The sequence below is a fragment of the Mchenga conophoros genome, linkage group LG7, assembly GCF_057382185.1.
Source record: "Mchenga conophoros isolate Kocher_MC1m ecotype Shallow Benthic linkage group LG7, M_conophoros_male_GT1.1, whole genome shotgun sequence".
Classification (NCBI taxonomy): domain Eukaryota; kingdom Metazoa; phylum Chordata; class Actinopteri; order Cichliformes; family Cichlidae; genus Mchenga; species Mchenga conophoros.
This window is the reverse complement of record NC_140532.1, coordinates 51,978,298-52,003,985: the sequence shown is the minus strand read 5'-3', so window position 1 is coordinate 52,003,985 and position 25,688 is coordinate 51,978,298. Positions and strand designations below refer to the sequence as shown.

General features: G+C 38.3%; 1 protein-coding gene across 2 annotated transcripts in view; it reads right to left on the bottom strand.

The window, feature by feature from the left end:
* Positions 1 to 25,688, bottom strand: part of fibcd1b (fibrinogen C domain containing 1b) — a 125,501-nt gene that overhangs the window by 13,816 nt on the left and 85,997 nt on the right. For both annotated transcript variants that reach the window (XM_085280054.1, XM_085280053.1), the window contains one exon: positions 23,339 to 23,435. In XM_085280054.1, coding sequence (XP_085136180.1) covers positions 23,339 to 23,435 — 97 coding nt within the window. The remainder of the gene's footprint in view (positions 1 to 23,338; positions 23,436 to 25,688) is intronic.

The following is a 25,688-nucleotide window of genomic DNA, read 5'->3' as shown; positions in this document are numbered from 1 at the left end:
ACTTTTGCAGCATTTTTCCTATTTGCTGGTGTTTTCAAAAGTTACAGCCCTTTCAAGGCCACCTTGGATAACATCAAGTTTTGATTCCTTTTACTATAAATGTTTAAATCAAACATTCCTGCATATCAGAAATGAATGTGAGCTTACTGAAAGTATCGCCATCACCAACAAAGCAAGGACATCGATACCAGCTTCTATGATGCTAGAAAAATGTCCTGGTGAGGTAATCTACCCCCTCCTACTAATGCTATCCAGCGCTTCAAACACAATATAAATGAGTAGCAATGTTCCTTAACCTTTCTTCATAAGATGGATCTCTACATTATACAAAACTACCCGTATAGGGATAATTACTCTGTGTAATGAAAAGAGGACAAATAATACTGGCAAAATCCTCTTATTTTGAACAATCAATGTGTTTACTGACAGGGAATCTCATTTAGAGTGTGCCTGATTGCACAATGATGGAAGAACAATCTATAAGCATTCTTTGCTTTTCAATTATCGATGTCCTTATTTCTTTTTCACAATGTCTTTACCAACAAAGTTGCAAAGCTAAAAAGTTCTGCGCCTTAAACATCTTCATCCAGCTGACTGCACATCAGGTAAACAGAAGAGAAAGAGTCTTCTCTGCTAAATATATGAAAAGCAGACCAACGTTAAACTTAAAACACACAAATATGGAAGCCAGCTATCGATCCTCTTTGGCGATAAATGTATGAAAATGACAATAGAAATGATATATATAACCCGCAATACCTCATTAAACTAGGTCATGGTAATCTATAACTCATTTTCACAACAGGTTTCTGGGATATAGGACAAATTTAGCTTGTTTAGAACATGAAGACAATAATTTGTCTTTTTTTTAAATCTTTTATTCATTCTGAGAGGGCATGTTCCGCTTCTCCCAAACTAAAAGGAAGCAAAGCTCAAGCCTTCCTGACATTGATTAAACCATTACCATCAGAGGCTCTCGCTCCCTAAATGCGATTTTAGAGCTAATGAGACTGACATCAATGGTTTGATTAAAAATGCAGAAGACCTCTGTGAGATGCCTTTGTGATACTTGCTAAAAGGGCTAAATATTAATGATTTATTTCCTTTTATTTGAAAAATGTGTAGGGGAATGTATTTGATGCTTTTAGGGTTAAAGTCCTGCTCTCAGAGTCTCAGTGCCGTGCACGCAGCTCTACGGGGCATAAAAGAAAAAGAATTTAAAAAACCCCCAGATCTCTAAACCCAACAGAGGAATGATTACACTTCTCTCTGCCGTTTGTGACATTTCTCGAAGTTAATTATTCATCATGCTTTTCTCCCTCTGTTGCTGGGGGGCAGCTCCTGTGACTGTTTCAGTAGAAAAAGGAGAAAAGGAGCAGCACTCTTCCATCTCCTCCTCCTCCTCCTCCTCCTCTAACCCTCCCACGATAACTCAACCCCTCCCTCATGTTGTCTTTCTTTTACTCCATCGCTGTCTTTTCCTTATTCTTCCTGTCAAGCAGTTTTATTCTACAGAGATTGTGGATGTTGGGGGTGGGAGCGGACGCTCGAAGAGGAGCGGTTATTTCCATAGCCACAAGGACAGTTCTTCTGCCCTTTGCCATCAGAGGCTAGGCTGGTTGAAGGGTTTGCGAACACGCGTCTAGTGAAAAAGCTTGCTGTCGTCTCCTCTTAGGGAATACAAAGGGCTTGCTATCGTTGGTTCTCCCCTTGTCATCAAAAGATAGGAGTGGAGGGAGAAAAACAGAGACAGGTGTGCGCTGAACTCTCTGACTTGCTGCTCCCTCCGAGCCAACTGTGACATTTGGTGGGACACAAAAGCAAAAGAATTTTATGATTAACTGTCACACCTCTGACATTGCTTTGCCTGTTTGAAAACTTTCCTCTTGCAAATTCGAATCAGTCAGTTGTTCTAGAAACTTGATATTATTTATCATAAACAGGAAGATGGCATGTGGACGCTTTAAAAATGTATGCTAATTAATACATGTTCTCTGGTTATACTGGAACTGGAAAGTGGAAAATCTTTTCCCCTTACACACTCATATTTTTGGATGTTCCGACTGCCTCTAGATCAAATGAGATATGGTCTGAAACGTGGGGGCTAACATGGTCCTAGATCTTTCAGGCTTGGTAAGAAGCCTTACACACACACCCTGCTTTTAACCGATCGAACAAGTGCACATGAGCCTGATTTAACAATATTCAAAAGCATTTCGAGAGTGAATACAGAATATTCTTTAGCTGAACGAACACTTCAGTAGTACTATTTATTCAGCAACAAACACACGGTAGCGTTCCCCAGGCTGAGTCTAACTTGGGAATAATGATCTTGGGAATGTTTGTTCACTTTGCCCACAGCGCCCTCATTACTGCTGCTAGGAGTCACTTGCTTCATCTTTGAAGATAGATACATTTTGCAATATATTATTAATACATATTGTTTCCTTTGAGTCTTATGGGTTTCTGAATAGACAAAAGCTCACTGAGCCGCATATTCAAGACCTCCAGCATTTTCACTGAATTAAATTCTGCGGCTTTAATGGAAGTTGTCTCGCGGTGCCCGCAGATGGAGGTGGTTCAGCATGGCTGCAGGTGTGAAGATGTGGCTCTGCAGAATCGATAAATGGTTTGTAGGATGACAGCATAAAAAAAAAAAGAATTACACTGCTAATCCATGACACTCGACACTGAAGCGTGACATCACTAAATGAAGTTGTAAACTGGGAGGATATTTCTTACTATTTCAAGGTCAAGGGTCATATTTAATTAGGCAGAGTTGACACACAAAGCTATAGAATGAAGGATCACGACGGGTGGCAATGCTGTTAGTCTGGCAGCCCAACAGAGCTGTTGAGTGGCAGAGATGAGCAAAAGAGTCTTATTGCAGTGTTCCAATACAACGTATAATTAAATGCTAATCCGCTGCAAAATATGTGTACTTTAAAATTCTCTTTCTCAATCAGGGGCATCTCATACTGTAGTAAAACAGTTTTAAGTGGGAATTGGTCTTTTTTTATCTGCTTCAAAAAGCAATATTAAAAGTGACCTTGTTGCATAATGTGAAAATATTATAATATAAATCAGCTGGTCTTTCTAAATTGCACAGATAAAAGCCAGTTGTGATATTACCATCTTTTTATTTTTTGTTTAAATCTCTGGTGTGTGTTAGTGGTTGCTGACTAACTTGATCGCAAGTACTACTGCCATGCACATGATGGAAAATTAATGGGATACCACTGAAGTGGTATTCAATGATGTACAAGTAAAACAAAATGCAAATACAGAATTTAACTATTTAAGAATGGTTTGCTATCAGTTTCAGTATAACGTGTGATAAAACAGGAACTGTATATATAACGAATATAACAAACACACAGGCAAGAAAGCAGAGGAAGTTTAAAGGTTTAAACAAATGATCATGCAGGATTAATATTATATGTTCAACAGACAGGAAAAACAAACAAACACACACAAAAAAACCTACCATGTCGTCAAATAACGAAACACTAGTTTTCTGATCCAACACAACAAATACTGCATAGATTGTTATTTAATCTAATTTTATGCTAATAAACTGGAATCTGTCTACCAATTATTTTTTACTTTTACCTCATGTTTAAATAATGTATCTGTAACATTAATTAATATTTTTCCCCAAATTTGTTCATAATTATTTTTTATTATTTTAGTATTATTTGACAAAAGTCAAGCATGTTTAACTGTGTATTAAAAACTACTTCTCTAACATTTACTGACAGTCAACAGATGATTAATTAGTTATCTAACCTGTTCCCCATTTTTCATGTTATTTAATCATTTATTAACTTTTTAGTAAATAGTTTGAACTGCAACTTGTAGCTCTCAGTTATAATTACCATATCAAAATGTTGGGATGTTATTGGTAATTTTCAGTAAAATGACAAAGGTGGTGTTACATGATTACCATACCATGCCGCACAAGTGCTACACACAAAATTGAATAAAATTGAACATCATAAAAAACTACAAAAACAACTATAACACAATTTCAATTTTTAAAATTGGCCAACGTAGGTGACCGTCTAATGTGCAGAGTATGTAGGAGCAAATAGTGAGATGATCTGAGAGATCAGACAGGAGTGCAGGGGTAAAGCAGCTGAGGTAAGGCGGGGCTATACCATTTAAGGATTTACAAACAAATACAAGAACTTGAAATGGACTCTAAAGTTCACAGACAGTGGAGCAAAGTCAGAACATGTGTAATGTGCTCTTCTTTTTATGTGTTCCCAATCAAAAAGCATCATTTTGAACCAACCGGAAGAAGGGCTAACTCCAACACAAAGTGCGACCCAGCAATCAAACCAAGACGTAATAATGGCATGTATTACTGTCTCCAAAGATTTTATCTCTTTGTTTATTTCCTTCATATCATGTTAATGTCTACTTATGTTGTCTTTCCTACTGCGTACATGAAGCCACCATAACTGCAAATATCTCCACTTCTGTATTTGAGCTCTGCTGAAATCTCTGAAAAACAATGAGTACCTGCCGCTGCTGCTAGTGACAGCTCACAGTAAGACACTAACTTTGCTACGAGTCTGCTCATGTTGCTTATAATGTAGCTTGAACAGTTTAATTGCATGTTTGCATTGTATGGTTCAGCTACTGCTAGCGAGCTTGATTTGGAGCTCTTCCAATGCAAACTGCTGTCTGTTTCGCAAAGCTCTTCCTCCACCCAATGCATTTTCTCATCATGACTATTATTAATGACTGGGTATGTTTTTTTTAAATAGATGAGGACAGGCAAAGGTGTAACAGGCGAGATGCAAAGCTAATTGGCAGGTCACAATGATGTACTGTGATGTAGTCATGGCAGTGAGTCTTGATTAAAACTAATGGCGTTTTCCTATCCAAATAACCTCTCCGCTATAGTTCAACCAAGCAACCGTAGCAATCAGCAGTGCATTAAGAATACATAGCTCATATACTGTTACTGTCTGATACACAAACAGAAGGATTTATAATCTTAAGATAGGTAATAATTATTTCACTTCATTACTGGCTGGCTCTGTGCTTATTTCCTTTACTTCATGACAGTGTTTTACCATTAAGATCCATGTGATCCTGATATGATATGTGATGCATAAAACATTGCACTTGCTCAAAGAATAATTCATGCAGACAAAACAGAGGACAGAACAAGGATGTCAAAATGTCTGCTATAATAATACATGTGCCTGTGATTACTGATAGTAATCTTATTGCACATGTTAGCATTCACATGGATAAAGAAGTAACTTTCAATATCAGAGGTGCTATTGTTAACACATTTTTGACCAACTAAGCCTATATGAACTAATCCTATCCTAATTAAATGTAAATAGAATATCAGATATCAAATATCACTTTGCAATTTCATTTTCATTGCAGTATCAGCAAAAAAAAAAAGACTATTCGTGCATTTTCTTCTCCTTATCTAACTGCTGAAATTAAAAGTGGCCTTTTTTTGACAAGAAATACAACACTCAGTTGTCTGACAGTGACCTTAAAATTAATAGGCCATTTCCCAACTAATTCATTCTGACTAAAATCCAGCTGAAGATCAAGCACACCTATAAGTCAGCAGAGCTAGCAGTGAAAGCAAGGTGCCATAGGTTTGACTGCCATTCAGTAGGGAATTAGTGCCTTTGATGGCACAAGTGTAGATAACGGGTTATTCAGGGATATGATTAATTAGGATTACTGTTCTCTGGTTTGAGGCACACAAACTGATCTGAACTGTAACAGAAGAACTAACATCATTAGAATGCACACAGCGTTAGGCCGGCCATGGGTGATGCTCATTATATTTTAGCTCTGTGTTTTTAGAAAAAAATGCATTGTGTAAAATCCCAAATGTTCTGTACCATCAACTTTTTATACTAAACATGCACCACTTTAAGTGTACTGTATGTGGAGGACATGGTTTGTCATAACATATTAAACACTTAACAAGGAAAGGAGGTAAAAAAAAAATGCTACTACAGTGGCAGAACCTCTGCTGATTTCTGAATGTATTGTTTTATTAACACTTAAGGCAAAGGATGACTACCTGTGATTCTGCTCATTATTGCTTTCATTTATTTCATTTAAGGTGTTTTGTTTTTCTATTCATTTCCACCTTTTTGTCTGTGAATTTCAATTCCATTACAATTTTGGTTTATTTGCCTAATGATTTGTTTTCATTTGGTTGTTTGCTCTTTCAGGATGTTTAATTTTTTTAATTTACTTTGATTTACTCACAGCACTTCACTTCACAGAGTATTTCAAGGACAGCGTTAGTGTGCAAGGAGGCTGAATGTTATCCTTTTGGACCATTTCAGATGTATTTTTCCCAAACCATGAGAGTGCCAAACATAAATCTTCAAAATTGCTGCTGAGGTCCCTGCCACAGCCAAGACAGCTCGCTTGTTTATCCGACTTAAACGGGATTCATTTTTTTTACTGATAAGAAGGTCAGGTAAAACGCTGCGATACAACAAATTTAAATCTCTGAAGTCATGCTGATTTTAATGTTGGCTCGCGTCACATAAGATTAATTTATCCACCTCACATAGATGTCAGTATTAGATTTCGGGTTTGCTTTCAACCTCACGCTTTTGTGAAACTAAACACTTCCAAATGCCATCCACCGGGCAAAATAAAGGAAAAGATTTTGCTCAAGTGGCAAGATTAGAGTCATAAAATCATGAGAGAGAAGAATGAGAGCCAACAACCCATCACATCTGATATCATCAGAAATTAACCTTCGGGGTGGAAAAGACTGAGCCAAGAGTGGTGAAGGGAGACACAGAGGGAAGGTGGAGGAGAGGAAAAGAGGCAGGTAGACAAATGCTGAGAGATTTGGCAGGCCTTCAAGGATGTAATTCTAGGAGAAGACCACATTAATATTTAGAGGTGCTCTCAGGTAAAACAAAATGAGCAGAGCAGCCCCAGCTTGACAGGAAGGACTGGCAACAGACGGCATGAAGATCCACTGGGTGCGGAGTATTCACACAAGAATAATGCTTTAAGGTTTTCCAGCAGAAGATGCAATTTTCTAACAAGCTAAATAGGATGTTTAAAAGGTCACATACAGGTTAACAAGCAGTCCAAAATTGTGAAACTCATTGAAATTAGGCGCTGAAATTAACATACCTAATGTTTCATTTTTCCACATAGTGTAGAAAAACTTCCTTTGATGAATTAATTTAAATAATATATAATTTCTGATAGCATATTCTAAAAATTGCGCAGTTATGGTTATAGTTTATTTATATATGTTTGCATATACCCTCTTGCAAAAGTTTCACAACTACAACATATAATTTTCTCAATTGTGTTATTTATCGAACATTTTCCCCCGAAATTTGTGTTGTAATGGAGATGACATCGTGTGGCAGCATGACAGCATGTGATGGAAATGATATGTGACACCCAATATTGTTGGACAATGTTCAGTTTAATTATCCCTGACACAAAGTAACATCAATTTTGAAATGGATAACTTGTGATTTTAACTTACGCTATCAGGTTTGATTTGGTATTTCAAAAGTAAATTAAGCAAAACAGTTTAACAATCAAAAGCTGTAAATTTATACAGCTTGAAATGACATTTAATGCTCTGAGCACAACATTTATGAAGTTTGGAATTAGTGAGTTGAGCTTCAAAATCAAATCAGATTGAAACTATGCTTTACAAAGTTTGAAACTGTTAACTTCAAAATTAAGCAAGACCAAAAAATCCCTTCCTCTGAGCTTTAAAAGTGAGCTTAAATGTAATTTACTATAATATACTACTGTTGTAGTTTAATTTTTAACTTCACTACCATACAATATGGGTATATGAATGTAAAGGACTTTGTTAATTGTTTATTTTAATATACAATATTTCCAGTTATATCAGCAGCTATTGTCCTTCTTACTTGTACATTCAAAGGAAATGTGAGCTCTTTGAAAATTTATTGAAAATTGACCTTGATTTGTTCTTATTTAGGATCCTTCTAGGGAAGCTTACCCCGTTTTCCACCCATGTGCCCCCCCCGACACATACCATACCATATATCTGTAAACTGTCAGTTTTGGATTATGCTGCCAAAATGATCTTTATTATTTATTATATAATTATACAGATATCCGGTCTTTAAGTGATGACGTGACGAATCCTACTTCCGGGCCTAAAGTAGTCTGCGTTTAATATGGCTTTTGTGTTGTTAACACGTTTAATGTTTTGTATTTTCTTCTATTTAATCTCAAAAAGCTCCTAAAACAGTCAGTGATCACTGTTGACCTTCCTCGGCTTTTATTACCACTAATCATTTATTTAAGCTCAGTTTTTAAAACCTTAGGATGTAACTACAGCCCAGCACATGCAGCAGTATATGAATGACTAACCTCGTATTGTGGATGGATTATCTCAGTTGTTCTCCTGGTTGAAGTTTGGTCCTTTTACAGCATCCTGCCATGCGATTACATTTGTTCCTGACCACCGAGAACACTCACGTTAACTTTATATTATTATTATTATTAACATATTATTATTATATTATATTATGTTTATATTATGCTAACATAGCTGTGTCGCTAGCGGTCACGTAGCACATCATTATATACCAGCTAGCCAAACTTCAGTAACCCTACAAACGTCACTGCTGTTTAGTTTTCTGTCTTCATTTATGTTGGAAGTGATAACAGAGCTGTACGTTTTAATTTGTTTCCAAAACCCCGCAGTCAGGACATGCTATATTGTATTTAGATAGAAGCTAGCGAGCTAACTCCCTGCTAACTTCTAACTCCGTTAAATGTCATAAATTCCGTTTTCATGGATGCCTGGATGTTAAACTCAATTGTTACACCTGGTCGAGCAGAACGCTGATCATTTTATTAAAGATGAAAGACTTTAGACAGTTTTTCAACTCTCAGTAATGCCATAGTGATCGTTTGATATATGGACCTGGAGCGGAGTTTAGGCCCAGACACGGCTAGTGACATCAGACTTAAAGACCAGATATGTCCCCTTAAAGCCCAGAGAATGAATAGGAGGAAATCCAACTAGGGAGAAAGATTGTATTAGATAAGAAGAAGAAAAAGTGTCTGAAAGCGTAACGGGGAGGGAGAGAGGGTTCTTATTCAGCAAAGCATGAACTGCATGGAGTAGATTACTGAAACGCCACTGAAATGAAAGCTTTGATCAGATGCACATGACACAATTCTGGGCTAAGCATGGGCACTGTGCAAAGCATCTCTCTGATTCCAAGGTCAAAGTAATGAGAGGCTTGAGAGGGAAAGTGTCCAACAGGGCAACACATCTTCAGACCCTCCAGCACTGTTTGGTTGTAATGAGGTTGCTGAAAGGTCACCGCTAATTAAGCACCAGGCGCCATTAGAAATCTTTGACTTTTCAAGAAGTCAGTGCACTCAGTTGTCATATGGACAGAAAGATTTTTTTTCTGACTGTTAAGCAAATAAAAAAAGAAAAAATCCCTGCCTAATTGAAAATGAAGGCTAAAACAGAAGCCAAATTGAGGTATTTTAAAGGAAGTTTGCATAATGACCGATACTGACCTACAAAAGTGCTATAGATGCAGAATATTCCCAAGAATGTTCTCGGTTAATGATGAGATAATGACAATCGAGAGATTCTCAACGAGACAGGAACCCTTACTGTCTAAAGTAGCACTAGACTGTCTGACATATGTTTAATTCAGTGAGAGAAACCTACTCTTCACAGTTACCATAGCCTCCTCCCTTATTTAGACTCTTGTTCACAATGCACAAGCGCAAAGCGAGGATGAGACCCTGCAGAAGTGTGTGCTTATCTTGGCTCAGAGGAGTTGAAGCAGTGCTTGAATTCATAAATTGTTAATCTATATGTTGTTCTGTTGTCTAATGTCTGACCAGGCATGAACAATGACGCACGGCTATGTGTACTCGAAAGCTGTTATGTGCTTTTTAATTGAAAGCCCTCAAGAAAAGCAAGACAAATGATGAAATGAATTATTGCATGAAACAAAATTGGAAATGGAATTATATGGTGAGAAGCTGGGTCCTCAAAGACCTTTCCGTCACTGTCATTAAGGGGATCTATTCAGTAATTCCTCAATAAAATTTTCAATCGTCCCATCTGTGCTCATTCGACATTCTTTTATGAGCAGATTCTGCTCATAAAGATTGTACATCAACTGGAAGGTAAAAAATCCCTTCCCCCTTTTAAAGATCCTTCTGTGCTGCATGGACCACACCAGACTCTGGTACCAGCACAAGTAGAGAGGTGGAGCAATATACCTGTAGGCTGGTAAAGAGAGGCTTCAAATAAAGTACCTGGGTCTTGTGGAGAGGAGCTCGAACAGCTATCGTCCTCATACATATCGAAATTACTGGGAGAATTGCTCCAAATTGCAGCTATCTCCACTTCAGCACTGCAATCTTGTGCAGATGGAGTGTCTGCCAGGGTACAGCTGCACCAATCAGAGACAGTGTACCCTCCTGAAGGAAGCACAGGCAGAGCTGGAGGCCAAAGCATCATTGTGTCAGCGTCAGGAGTGATTGGCAAGGCCTCGGTTGCTTGGCTGACTGGTTCCCCGGACAGCCAACATCACTATGTCAGACTCACTGAAGAGGAATCATACTCTTGAATAATTGATTGAATATGAACGCAGTATTGGAGGAGCTTTAACTGAAAACACTTACAAGTGTTTTAAATAATAGATTGCAGGGGATTGTAGTCTTTATTTCCCTTTGTCATATGGGATATGGTATCATATGATATTTCACTGTATTTTCAGGCAGCTGGGTTCCAGAGTAATCTTAATCAGATCCCCTGGGTTGAACTGCACTCTCTAGCTTGTGCTGCCACATTAATCAACATGCATTGAAATGCATTTAGCGCACAAATGCAAATGTACTCATACCTGTATAACTGTAGTAGATTTCCTAGTAGACTGCAAGATGTAGTCTAAGTGGTGTGTTCCAAGAAATGCAGAGTAGCTAGAATTGAGGTTTCAAGAAACACATGCTCATCACATACATATAAAAGTGAGTAGTATCAAATATCTGAGTATGAATTAAATGATTTGTAATTCCAAAGGACAAGGATCTACAGAGAGATGTACAGCTTAAATACTGAGAGAGAAACATTGATCTGAAACGCAACATCTTGGTTGAAAGAGATTAATGTAAGTCAGTTCAATGAGCACACTGAAGGCTACGAAGGAGGCAAAACAGAGCTTCCACACACCCACACTAAAAGACACAAGTCAATGACCTGAGACAGACATCATTTATCTAGCGCAGTATATGCATTTTAAGTGTATTGTACCTTTCCAAGGCTTTATGCTCTTCTTTCCGAGTGTTAAGTGAATAGTTAGGGACCAAAGTAATACATGTACTTTATAAAGCCCCTTTCATATGGAGCCAATTATTATGGCAGCAACTGTATGAAACACTGTTGCAGAAACACTCTTAAAATTGTACAATGTGTCACAGTGAGGAATTAAATATAGTGTTAGCAAACTGCCGTGGTTGTACTAACTCATGAAATGGTTTTCTGGAATATAATTACTAGCGGGTACGGCTGGAGGGAGGAAATCTGCAGGGTAGAAAGCCAATGGCAGTAAAAAACACAGACCCACTGCTGGTGGGCAGATACTGGAGGTAAAGAGCTGCACAATGCACTGAAAAAAACACTCGGCTTCATCCATACGTGATCAAAGTAAGAATTCTAATGCGTATGTTGTTGCGAAAGACTTAGTGGATATAGAATTAGCATTACTCTGCATAATTCCAAATGCCTGACTCTTTAATGATAAAGTGTGAATCTGGGCTGATCGGGAAAAGACAAAGATGACATTAGGATCTGGGGAAATTAAGAGTAAAGGTTCCTCAGACTGTTCAGTAAATTACTGTTGTGGGAACAAATCTGGGAGTAACAACTGTATGATGGGCCAGGTTAGATGTTTTTTTTGTTTTGCTTTTAAAGACTTGGCAGTATGCAAGGCACACCCTAAGTCAAAGAACACCTCAGCTAAATAATGAGTGATCCCCGCATGTGAAAATAATTTGTTTGTGTTTTCAGACGATTGAAAATTTTATTGAGGAATTACTGAATAGATCCCCTTAATGACAGTGACGGAAAGGTCTTTGAGGACCCAGCTTCTCACCATATAATTCCATTTCCAATTTTGTTTCATGCAATGAATCGATCGGTGTCGGTATATTTAATGATGACGCTACAAGCTACAGGCTTTTAACAATAATTACAGATGAACAACATACCGTGTTTATAAGGTGGGAGTATTTACCCAAAGGTGGGAGTGATAAATGGATTCACTGTGCTTATTATCGTTTAATGGCATGCAAACAAAATTTTATTTCTTTATATAAAAAATACACTAAAAAAAACAAAACACAATAGTGTTTGATTAATGAACCACAGAAAGGTTAACAGCTAACTACCTCATAGTTGTCTTCAAAAAAATCCCACTAATATATTCTTATATATAAACTGGCAACTTGTTTCTTAGTGGAGACTGGAGGATTAAATGTCACCTGCTGTAAATAACGCAGGCTTCTGAATTTAAGATTTGCCTCCTCAGGCAGAACAAATCATCTAGCGACGAGTTCTGCATTATAGAAAAGACAAATGGCAAATTATATATAACATTTTTAATGTCCAATCATTCATACAGTATGGTTATGGGGGCTATTGTGCGAAGCAGAGAGAATGAAGAGTTTTCACAGCTATGCAAAAGGAGTTTTTTTTAGAAACAATGGAAGCGACACATGGGGGATGGATGGTGAGCGCCTGGTGGAATAATGAGGCTATTTATTCCCTCTAACGGGAACAGTGAGAGTTCAGGGGTAGACTGTGTAGAGCCTTCTAGAGAGTTTCTCTAAGCGGCGACCTTCCTGTAAGGTACAGTAGTTTCAAATCGTCTTCTTATGCACATTATGTTTATGCATGTATGCGTATTTTACGTGTGCAATGCAACACCCCTGGCAAGAATATGCATTCGTATAGGGGTGAAATTCTGGGAGCAGTCAAATATTAACTTTGTTCATTATAAAGAAAAAAAAATCTGATCTAACTTTTCTTAGTTTTCAGCTTTAGTCTCTCTTTTAATTCCCTTTATACGTCTCTTTCATCTTCACAACCCACTGGATTTTCCTCCTTAACCACTGCTTTCTTCTCTTCCTCCACTGTGAGCTGTTCTGATCGACGCTTGTTTTCTTTTCTGGGTATTTCAACACCTATATGTACATTTTTTCAACCTTACTATCTTTCTAACTCCTTTAATGTCTAAATATATAATCTGCTTCATGAGCATGGGCACAGTAGGGTGTCCAGCCAAAATCCCTTCACTTCAAATGAGGTTAAGGCGTCACGTATCCGTTAAAGACTGGAGCAATAAATCTTCCAGAGCACAATCAATCAGCAATCCATCCTCCTTTGTCCACTAACTGGTGGGCAGCAGGAGATACTGACCCCTGACCTTGCTGCTGTCAGTAGCCCTACCACTGCTGAGAGAAGATGCAGGACCACATGACTGGAGTGTTTGACAGATTGTCAGAGTTGAAGAAACGATCTACTGCAATTGTTTTTATCTGGGTTCATAGCTTCTCTCAGAACAGGTCTACTTGTAGTGTAATTGGAGTTGCTGTCTGCCTGACCTTTCCAGTTCCGTCTTGGACTGCAGCGTTGTGCAAAGTAAAGAAAAGGGCCAGCTTTATAACTTGTCCCTATTAGTTGATCAAATGTTTGTTCAAACCCATGAAAACTTCCCTGGCTTATTGCAACAGCAAGAAACTGCCCACAGTCAAAATGATGGGTGGGGGAAAAAATACGCGCGCGCACGCACGCACGCACACACACACACACACACACACACACACACACACACACACACACACACACACACAAAGAGCAAAATGAGCTGTCATCCTCATGGGAATAGTGGTGTTCTTTGAGCTGTGCTCTCTTTGTTGATACAGTCCTCCTTTAGATTTTCTACTGGGTGATGAGAATATAAATACAAGATTCAGGATGCAGCATTGTGATACATGCGCGCTGTGGAGGATAACTGTGTGTAAGGACGTGCTTATGCACGAATGTGTGGGAAAGAAAAAAGATGAGGAGGAATGAAAAAAAAAAACAGGGACATACTGTAGGTAGAAAAAGTGAAGATGTGCACTGAATATAATGGGTGTAATACTTTAACCGTGTGAATCATGCTCCCCAATTCTTGCGTTCATGCTTGAATGTGTGTGAACAGTGTGTCTATAAATTCCTTGTTTTGTGTCTTGGGCATATGTGCTTAAGAGTCTGTGGTAAAAGTATTCGCTGCCATGTACAATGCTTCGCCACTATTCCTACAGACACCTTGATTTCCAAATGGAAAACAGTCAAGTTTTCTTTTCTTGTCCTTATCCCTAAGAATGTCTGTTTCTGGAGTGGGCTGATAATAGGTATATAACAGTTTTAGCCAGCTCCTGAACTCTGTGTGGGGTAGCTTTTGATGCTCTGACACCACCCTCAATGCAGTCATTGTAAAGCTCTCCCAAGTTCTCAAAGATAAAAATGTCCTGACCATCCACTTCCCTTTCATCAGCTTCCAGTTATCTTTACATTACATTTAATATGAACTTTCTGTGGCTTACATGTCTATGACTGTGATCTGGACAACTGTCAAGTCAGCAGTCTTCCCCGTGATTGTGGCTGTGTGCACTGAACTAGACCGAGAGATAAATAGTATTAGTACTGTTTGAATAGTAATTTTCTCACCCTCATGAAATATTTTGAGATACTGGATTTCCGATTTTAATGAGCACTAAGCCACAATCATCATCAAAATTCAAACAAAAAAAGGTTTGAATTTTTTTTTTTACTCTACATGCGATGAATATGAGATATGTTGAAGTTTACTTTTTTAATTAAACTAGGCAAAAGAATTTTCTGTTTTTTGAGAGGCACTAGAATGCAGCTTTATATATATGTAACAAACATCTATTGCTTGATCATAAGAGTTCAATTACAGCACTTGCATGTGCCCCACTCGTTAAAGGTGAGCAATATGTAAAGTGGTTCACACAATTTTCGAATTGCGTGCAATTTTAGTGACAGACAGAAGAAAGGACTGTAGAGGAGGAAAAAAATACTTTATTTTTTTTTTAAATTTCTTCCCAGTGGCTGCTGTAAGTGTATCTTGAGGTAGGCAACCAAGGAATGTTAGATCACAACAAGGCACTCTTCGAATAAAGGACGACTTCCAGGCAGAGCAGTCGAGATGCATGGGTCTTATTAAATTCTACGCTCGCGCTGCTGGGGACCATCGCAAAAATGATGTGACATTCTCTGGGCGTGCTTAGGAAATAAAGGCTCATAGAATACTTGGAATAAACAAATTTAGTGGTGCTTAAAGATAATAATAAAAATCTCAGCTGAGGCTACAAAGTGCAATCCTCGAATTTCTGAAAACATTTCTTTTCAGACATCTTTTTAAAAGTGCAAATAGCATTGATTTGTATCTTAATATTATTATAATTCATTCTTTTTTATTAAATTGTTGACATTTTGCCTCATTTCTTCCTAGATTTTCATAAATTTGCTGCAAATGAAACCCCCCTATATTTTGCCTTTAGTCTTCAAAGTCTTCTGATCTCGTACGTGAAAGAATGGGTCATTGTAAAGCGCTCACTGAATTTTAGCGTGGACGATAGTTCATTAAATTTCCTCCCTACATAACAATAAAACTACAATCGACTCCAAGTAGTGTGTTTAGGAACCCCAGTGCTGCATCACATCACTGCTGTACATCACTTTTCTTTCTACATCTGCTCTGACATTAACATCAGCACAAAAACTGTGCTGGGAGCTTCATGGCATGGCTTTATAAGGCCGACCAGCTCCTGTAGGTGTATTGTGTAGGAGGTTCAGTACTTTGGTCCGTATTGTGTATAATAGTTGCACAGTCAGACCCCTACATTCTATTTCAACATGAGTAACCATTTTAATCCCTAAGCCAAAATTTATGTGAAACAATATCACACAGTAATAATTCCTGCTCTAAATTCTAGCTTTGCAGACTCTGATTTGCATCTCTTGTTATAAGATATGACATAAATTGTCAGAGAAACAAGGACACGATCCATAACATTACCATCCACTTTTAGTTCGAACAGCCTGAGGCTGAAGCTGTTTTTTCTTTTTTTATAAAGAAGGAATTTAATAAAGCTTATTTTCAGCTCACAGCTTCTACAGCTGGCTTATTAAACAGCTGAGTAACTGCATTAACATTTTTGTCTTGGATTAAAACAATCTATAAGGGCTAAATGTGCTCCCTGCAGGATGGGGCAGACAGATTTTCGCCAGAAAGCGGGTATTGTGACAGCGGTGACAGCGATCAGCATCTCCGCAGGAAAAAAAAGGAAGGAGCAGCACGGTGCATCTGTGTGGGTGGGCTGCAATGCTTGGAAATCCAATGGGACAAGGCCAATGTAGGAGTGTGTAAACAGTCCCCTCTAGAACAGCTTGGTCTAAACCGAGAAATTTTCATGGCAGCCACAGTGTGAAGTATGAAGGCTGTGGTGAAAGCTGAGTCTCAGATAAGACCAGTGGGCCCACAGTTGTAGTCACTGAAAAGAGCAGTGAGGAGAACACACATCCCTGGAGAATGCCAGAACTGGATGCAAGTTTCCCTACTTTCTCTTCACTCCATCCTGTTTTTTTTTGGGGGGGGGGGGGAGGGGGGGGGGGGGTTATGGAAGTTTGTGATCCAAAGGTTGAAGTGGAACATTGTGTGCAAGCTGCGGGAGTGAATTTTAAGCAGTGGGAGTGCCAGGACAAGAACTGGGACTGATGCATAAAAATTATGAACAGTGCTCTAAGCATTGCCTAAGTAGTCAACTTTTTTTAAAACCTAGAAGATAAGTGAACCCGGCACAGGGCTTGTGATGTGCTTTACACCGACTTGTACTACAGATGTGAGGCAGGACCCTGTGATGCAGGATTACATGTGTGTGGCAGGCCCATAGAACAATTTGGAGAAAGAATTTGAGTATTTGATTATTTTTGCTGCAGAGCTGTGACTGGAGCTAGTTGGTCACCACAAGGACACGTGAAGTAAAATTAGCTGGAGCTGTAAGTTGTGCAGTTGAATGGCTTGGTGCCAGGAAGAGGTACGAGCTTTGATTTTTTAGTTAATCAGCGGTGCATCTTTTGCATGCTCACTAAGCTTCATCAGACCCATTTCCCCACTGTATTTACTGTAGGCTTTGCAGACTTTATCTTTTGCCTGTGAGCCGAAAGAAGATGAGTGATGAGAGGGTCTAAAAGCTGCTGAAGAACAGGGCAGTATACATCCTTTAATACTCCGTGACAGTAGGTTGCCCAGTGGGATTCTTCATATACTGTGTGGATTTGTGCAGTTCTTTGCTGAAATTTGCTCTGTTAAAATCCCCTGAAATAATGAGAAGAGAGTTTTGGTTTCTTCTTCATACTGGCTATCTGGGCAGCCACACACTGCAGTGCAGCACTCACATCAGCTTGTGGCAGGATGTAAACACTCGCCAAAATAACAGGGAAAAACTCCTGCGGTGGATAAAATGGCTTAACGTTAATGGAAAGAGCTTAACAGTGAGGGCAACAGATTTGATTTTACATTGTTATATCAATAAAACTGACTTTTTCTCATATAAAAGCTGATTCTATCTTCTCTTAATACACACTCCTTGAAGTATAAAGCCAAGGCAAGCAGGTATCATACAGGTCCAAGTCTCAAACAGAGGACTGCATCTCCTGATGTATTTCTGCCCCTCAGAAATGTTGAAAATCACAGAGCAGTACAAGTTTCTGCATCATACAGTTTGTGATTTTATAATTGCCAGTTTCTTTACATGACAAAGCAGCTGGATTCTCAGAGCTGTATTCACGAGGAAAGCCACAGTTGGGTTGGACCAATCAGCATCTTCTTAAATCTGATAAAAGGCAGATTGTTTATCTAATCAACTGTTAAAGGTAAATGGACTTTTATATATATTCTTTTTCTTTTAATCCTATTAGTAAATGAGGGGAAATTTGGGATTGCCTATGAAGACTTAAGCATGAAAACTGGAGGAGCTGGTATCAAACCACTAACCATCCAAAGTTACATTTTCTGAAATAAGAATGAAAAATAAATAAATAAAATCCTGCTAGTGTCAGTTGTATGCAATCTAACATGCTAAAAAGTAATCTAATGAAATCCTAACTGTGGTTTTATTTTAGTTTTCTCTTTGTCACGCTGTGCCTTGTGGTACATTGACGTGGTTGGTTTTTTATCAGCTTGCGGTAGACAGTGATACTGTAAATGGACTTTTGGCCAAATGGCCCGCTGTGTGCCTGCTCTTATTCAAGCAGCTCTGCACAACTTTTCAGATGGTTCTGTGTACCAGCTGCCACATCAGATTAGTGTCTTCTTAGAGATGCCTCTTGCTTTACAGATTATTCTTGCAGGGACATTTAAATGTGCACTGATTAGTGAAATATAAGCTGCAAAGGGGTTGCAGTATAAAAGGAATGAACATCTATTTTAAATTGGGGTGCACCGATTTTATATTTGAATTGGCTAATGGACTGATCATGAACTCTAAACGCTGTGGTATAGGATATTGGTGAAAATGAGCTTTCCACTTAACTCAGTTTTATAGTATGTTGTTTTCTATACTGCATTTAGCACATTTATATTCTTGGATATATTTATTTGCCATATTTTTATTTGCCAAGTCAGGAAATAAATATCCAAGTTAAGCCTGCTGAATTACATGGATTACAGCTTATTATTACAGCTTACTGGTATCAGATCAACACTGATATCAGATCATTATCCATTATCTGCAGATACCTTGAGCTGATACATTAAGCCAGCACTGAATGGTATCGGGATTGTTATTGTATTAGGAACAGTACATCTCTGAAGAAGCTTCTCGGATGAGAGGTGAAATGCCTTCAAGCAAGTTAAAGAAGTCCAGACGCTTTTCTTTGCAAGCTCCTTTGACTACGATGACCTGGATGACTGAGAACCTTCACAGACATACATCTCTGATTGTAAATTAATAAATGGATAACTGGAATTCAGTCCAGCAGTTGCATGAAAAGAAATGAAAAGCTGTTGTTTTTACAGGCAGTTACCAAAAACTAGAATTCCATTTTGTCATTGATTAAGCAGTTTAAGCTCCACTGGATAATGAAATGAGTACTGCTCAAGAATGTTGTGTTTCTGTTTTCTTTAATAGAGACGAGGAAACCAAAACAAATTCATGCTCATTTCAACAATAAAATATGCAGATGCATGTATATGTAAGAGAACACTTGGAAAGTTGTTAATGCTTTCATTTACGTACTTTAAATCATTCACTTGGAGTGTTTAGATTGTATGTAATGTAATTCTGAGCAAGCTTATTCTGGGATTTATTCCAATTAGACCTTCACATCCTTAACAATGTGAGCAAAAGTGTCTTCCTGAGCTACTACTACACAGCTTTTAAGTTATATAATATTTTCTTTGTTCAAAAGAAAAAGTAAAACATTAAAATTATTCTAGGTGTACTTTAACCCTTTACAGCCGATCGGAGCGGCTCCATTTTGCGTAACTATTTTTAAATCCCGGTAGCTCTGCAACCACGTAAGCTAGCGCAATAATTTTTTTTGCATATGAAACCGGAGGAGTTGTACTTACATCTTATGCCATCAGCTTGTCCTAGGTCACAGTTTCCTTCCACATATAGCTTTGCAAAAACTGCATAAAAATCACTTGCAGCAACAAAAACATGATATTCCAGAAACACGCTTCGCCGATCCGATCAGCTGTTTGTAACACTTCCTACGTCCATCAGCGCGAACTATCACATGACCGCATGACCTGCCCGAAACCGGAAGTGACGTCATTTTGCGGAAATGTAGTTTTTTTACGATCGGGGCCTTATGAGCCTATACTTGTGTTTTAAAAAGTTATGTTTGAGTTTATGACTTTCTGTGTCGTTTCTGGGATGCTTAGGACTCATATTGCACTGCTGGAAATAGTTTATTTTGATGCATATGCTGTTATTTTGCAAATTTGCACTATAATATTTATTTTCGTTTTTCCTGCAGTGTATAAAAATTGGTGTATTTCAAAAATAAAACTATGAAGACACTCAAAATAAATTTCCTGTGGTGGGAAACTAGTTTGTGCAACTTTTTTGTATTTACAGTTTTGAGGGATGAGCCTCTTAAATTTCTCTAACTAGAAATATATGTTAAAAAAACAAAAACGATTTTCAATTTTTTTGTAGTTTATTGCACTTTTTTGCAATTTATGTAATTACTATGCACCTAATGCAGACATATTATTAAAGTTTGGGCTATAATGGTTGTATTGATGTATAGCAACTTGAAATGCTCCCAAAAATGGCTCCACAGCATGTAAAAATATAATATAAGCTCTGGCGGACTTGGTTCTATGGTAGGTCTTAAAGGGTTAAGGAAGTGGAGGCAGGAGAGAAGACATGACTGTGACAACAGATCGTTTGTCTATACTTTTAATGCTGGGTTTGACACTGCAGACCAAGTTCTGTTATTGTAATAGGCCATCTGGAAAACTAGGTTGGTTCCTTTGGGACCACGTTAAACTGTTTCAGGACCTATATTACAGGTAGACAAGCCTACATCAGCATCGGCGACCAGGTGTCTAATAGATTTGATTGTGACAATGGAATTGCTTGACCCAGTTTTATGCTCTTTATACTTACTCCTCCGGGAGTTTATTCAGCAATATGTTGGTTTTACCTTTATACACACAACATGTGGGAAGCATTTTTCTGTCAGGCATAAATTTTATTAGTTATCTTTTACTTTGACATTAACTGTACCTTTATAACTACAGATGTTTGACGTCAGTGTAAAGAAGGTTTAAAGAATACAACAGAATCAAGAGACAAATGCTAATGTAACATAAATAATATAATATAAAACTCGACAGTCATTATGAAACTCAGTCAGCAGATTGTTTCAAATCACCAGTGTGAATGACAGTTTGTCATAAATAGAAAAAGAGCTAATCCCAAGTGGAAAAGGCTGTTGCACTCTTTCTTTGGATTGGTGAATATTTATATTTATATTTATATTTATATTTATATTTATATCAATTTATCCAAAATTTTTCCAAAATTTATCACTATTATCATACTATCAGTAGTTCAGTAAATACAATGAAACTCATGCTAATGAGAAATGTACAAAACCTCCGAGGTGGTGGGTGGTAGCTGTGAGCAGTGCTGGTTTCGGAGGAAGGAGTTGCAATGATTTTTTTTAGGCTCCAGGCGAGCATGAATCCATTTTTCATTTTTGCCATCGATGATCGGGGGGGGGGGGGTGACTAGAAAACAGCCCAGCCTGAATGACCAAGGCTGCGCTGAAAGGTTCAAAGTAATTTGTAGCCTCATTCAAATTCAGTCTGCTAAAACCTGAGCTTTCCATATTCCCACTATACTTCCACTGTGTGCCATCTCACCAGATCCCTACCCACGTTTATTTTTTTATTTTTTTATGGGCTGCGCTTTGTAATGGCCTCAGGTCAGCAAAGAGACCTAGATCTCCATTAATTCACATAAATTCTGCAAAAGCTGTGAACCACCAAGCATTCCTATGTCCAGCAAGGACATAGCGTGGAGGTGGTGAAGTGCCTAAAACCACGTACGCCCATATCATGTTGTTGGTCTGCAGTGCTGCCTATTTACACACTATGAGTTATTAATTCTTATTGACACTCATCATGTATCATAATCGATAGAAGTCTACGCTTTCCTTATGAGTTTATGGTTTCAGTTGCTAATTTAAAGATGAATTTGATACTAAATGGTGTTCATTTTGTAAATTACGCTTCTATTTAGAGCACAAATGGGCAGAAACTCTGGGTACCCTCTGGGCCTTGTGATTCATGAGCCACATTTGCGGCACAAAGGGAAAAAAATCATTTACAGTACGTTACAATTAATCTACAGTACAAAAGCTGAGCTGCCCACAGATGCTTATGTTGTGTTACTCTTTCGTGCATATGTGTGTGCGTTTGAGTGAAGAGAGCTCTAATCTAGAGAGCCGATGGCAGAATATCTCAGCTGTGGTAAGCACGTCCATGACCTTGACTGTGAATGTGTGCTTTTACACAAATAGATTTCTTCGAGCGCCACTTACTCTGCCAGTCTGAACTTGAGCAAACTGTTGTGAGGTGGTTACCCGCACTTACTACGATGATAGCTCATTAACACCTGGCTGCTCAACCTTTCTAAAATGAGCTGCCCTTTTTTTTTTTTTCAGAATTAGTGATGCACTCAGAAAATATACGAAGCAGGTCACTGTTCTCCATGGATGACATATTGTTTTTTTTAATAAAAACACAGATTTATAGGAAAAAGACTTTATAGGTTTCACAATGACTTTGGCTGATGTTAAGAGCTGACGCCATGTAGCAATTACTGATATCCTATAAAGACGCTGACTATGACTGCGAAAAAAGTGATTAGATGTCGCCACAGAATTTAATTCTACAGCCGGAAATGTTTCTAATTTAGTCAGCTATCACGAATTTGCCCTCATCCTTGTGAGAAACTTGCTTTTAGACCATGATGTGCATGGATCCTCCTTCGCAACTCCCCCTCCCCACAAAGAAATATTTTGGCACATTTAATGAGAAGTGGTGTGAAGGCAAAGAATTTGGCTTCGGAAAAGTCGATAATTTCACAGTCGAATGAATTCTTTTGTTGGCATTCTTTCGCCTGTCAAGTTTTAAGGGGAGGCATAGACTAATATGCCTGGCTGCCAGTGAGAAATATAAGGATTTGGAAAAGGCGCTGGTTGAAAAAATACTTGTTTTAAGCAGACGGTGACCACTGAAAAAGCTGCAATAATAATTACACTGTTGTGTGTTTTGGCATATGAAAAACCAAAAATATTGTTATTGCATTGCAGGTCTTTTGGCCTGTGTTGTTCTGAGTGGCTATCACAATAAAACATCCTTGTAGTTCTTTCTCTCTGTTACCGCAGCATTTTTCATTGTCAGTAATACAGCTATTGCTGCTCTGTTGATGCTATGAAGGGTCAAACTCATCTCTATCTGTCGGCCTCTTCTTGGGTGTCTCTTTCATCTTGCTCCATCACCTGACATGACTAAGTGTTTTTCTCTCTTTTACTTTTTTGTCAACTCACAAGATGACCAACATTTATATACTGTGTGAATTCTCCTTCCCCCGAGCTTGGCTCACCATCCTCGGCAGTCTTGCGCATGAGTCATACATTGCGGAACACACACACGCACACACCTGAGCCACTTACCCAGCCAGTGTTCTCCGGTGATCTTGCCAAATCCCTCACGATAAGATTCCCATCCTCTGAAGAAGTTGACTGAGCCGTCCTCCCTGCGCTGAATCACCTACACAGTCAAGACAGCAAGACAAGAGTTCAGGGGTCAGATGAGATTCATCACACGCGGTGTGCTTCATCATCCATTGTGATGACTCATTCTGAGCCCCTCTGTTGGTCGCTGAGCTCATCCAGAACTAAACTAAATGAACTCATAAATGCTTGCTCTTTCACAAATGAATAATGCAAACACTCTTCCCACTAAAAAGGCAATTTGTCGGAAGATAATAAAAGGAATCCATTAAATCTTGACTGACTTTGAATCAAATTGCAGGGGAATCTGCATATGTAATTGAAAAGAAAAAAAAATCCCAGAAAAGAGATGATATTCATAAAATGATAATTCTAAATACACACAGAAAGATGAAATTGCTTTTCACCACGTATCATAAAAGTCTCTAAAAACAGTGGTGCACAGTGAAATTATATGATGAGCTTTTTATAGCATCCCTTCCAGTATGAGAAACAAGGAAAACCTTAGCAGATACTTAGCGATTTAGCTTAGCCATATGCATGTGTGAGGGTGCAGCATCTGTAGCGCCAAATGAAACACTCTATCTATTACAAGTGCTGACATCCCAAGCATCAGGCCCAAGATGAAAGGAAATTGGAAATGTGCTTCAGAAGAGAAATGCATGCAGATGGAAAACGGTCTAGGACCTACTGTTGGAGACCATGTAAATGGCAAAATGACAAAAGAAATTCCCTGAGACAGTATATATTCAGCATGACTAATTCCCAAGCATACCACAAGGTACCAGATGGCACCAACAGCCATGTTTGCTTTTAACATCCGCACAGACAAAGAAACCCTGCTGAGCGACGGTTACGTCCTAATCATCTTCATCCTGATAATTGTCTACAAAATTGTCTTAATCTTCATTACTGAATCATCATCATCACTTATCACTGCAGGAATTTTTCTCCCCATTCTAGATCGATATGTTCTCTAATACTGGTAGCTGCCCCAGTTCATCTGAAGTCAGTAATGGAAATGTGGGTTTTTATTTATTTATTGCTATAACTTACATAAAGCTGTAAACAAAAATCTTTAAAAATGTCTGTCAGTTAATCGCTTATTATTATTATTATTATTTGTTTTTAACAAGACTAGATCATTTCCTAATACTATGTGACACTAAAGTGTTTGAGACATTGTACTGAAGCAGGATAAAACAGGAGCTCTAACACTATAGCTCAGAAATATCAAACACATGGTCCACCAAAGACTCTAATCTGTCCCACTGGATGACTTTGGAAAATGCATTTACATACGTTTTACAGCTTTACCTACTCATAAAGACCTTCCTTACAGCCATTCAAAACATTTTATGATTTTTTCTATGGGCTTACAGTAAAAAAAGAAAAAAACATTCTGTCAATCATTAAATAAAATCAACAATTATTACAGGACAGTGAGTGATTTAATGTTGAGCTAACAGAACTTTTACAGAGTCACTGCTTACGACTTAAGCCAAGAATATACATATTTCACAATAAAACAGCATCGTTTTTCTTTTCATGGGATTCATTTAAAGTAGAAAAATAAAGACTCATGCAACATAGCCACTGTTTATCCTCTTTTCAGTAGAAACTAAACAGCTGTTTTTTTCTTTTGCCTCTAAACATGCATTATAAACAGTGTAGCTCATTGTTTTGCAAGGACTGCATAGATCTGAAACTACCATTTACTCAAAGTGAAACAAAGGGATTTGTATCAGCACTTCCATAAGACTGTCTTTCCTCTGGTTGTGGCACATTAGACCATCGAGCAAGTGTCTCAGCTGCCAGTAATGATGGCAGTGATTGCACTTCTTAATTTCCACAAGATGACATGAAGAAATGTTGCTGCTTATAATAACTCTGAATCTACTAATTAGTATGAAAGCAGTGTGACTGACTGCCACTAGTAGGAGTGATGTGTTCTTTATTTATTTATTCATTTATTTAGTGCAGCCAGCCTTTTATTTGTCTTAGATGTCATAGACAGCAAAAAACATTTAATTTACGGCTTTGAGGTTGTTCCAAGAGTTCTTTCCAAAGAGCCCGTCCAGCCCTCTGTTTTTGCTTGGGTTGTGACGGCAGCATTTAGCCTTTGGGAGAAGCCAAAGCCAGCTGGTCAAAGGTCATCTGAACTCCTGCCTTCAGCATTCTGACACATGCACCATTGGTAATCCTCAATGTGCAGAGTGCAGCAGATCTTGGCGATGTCCCGAATCCCGGCCATCATCACTGACTGTTCCCACAATGGCAGTGATTTTTG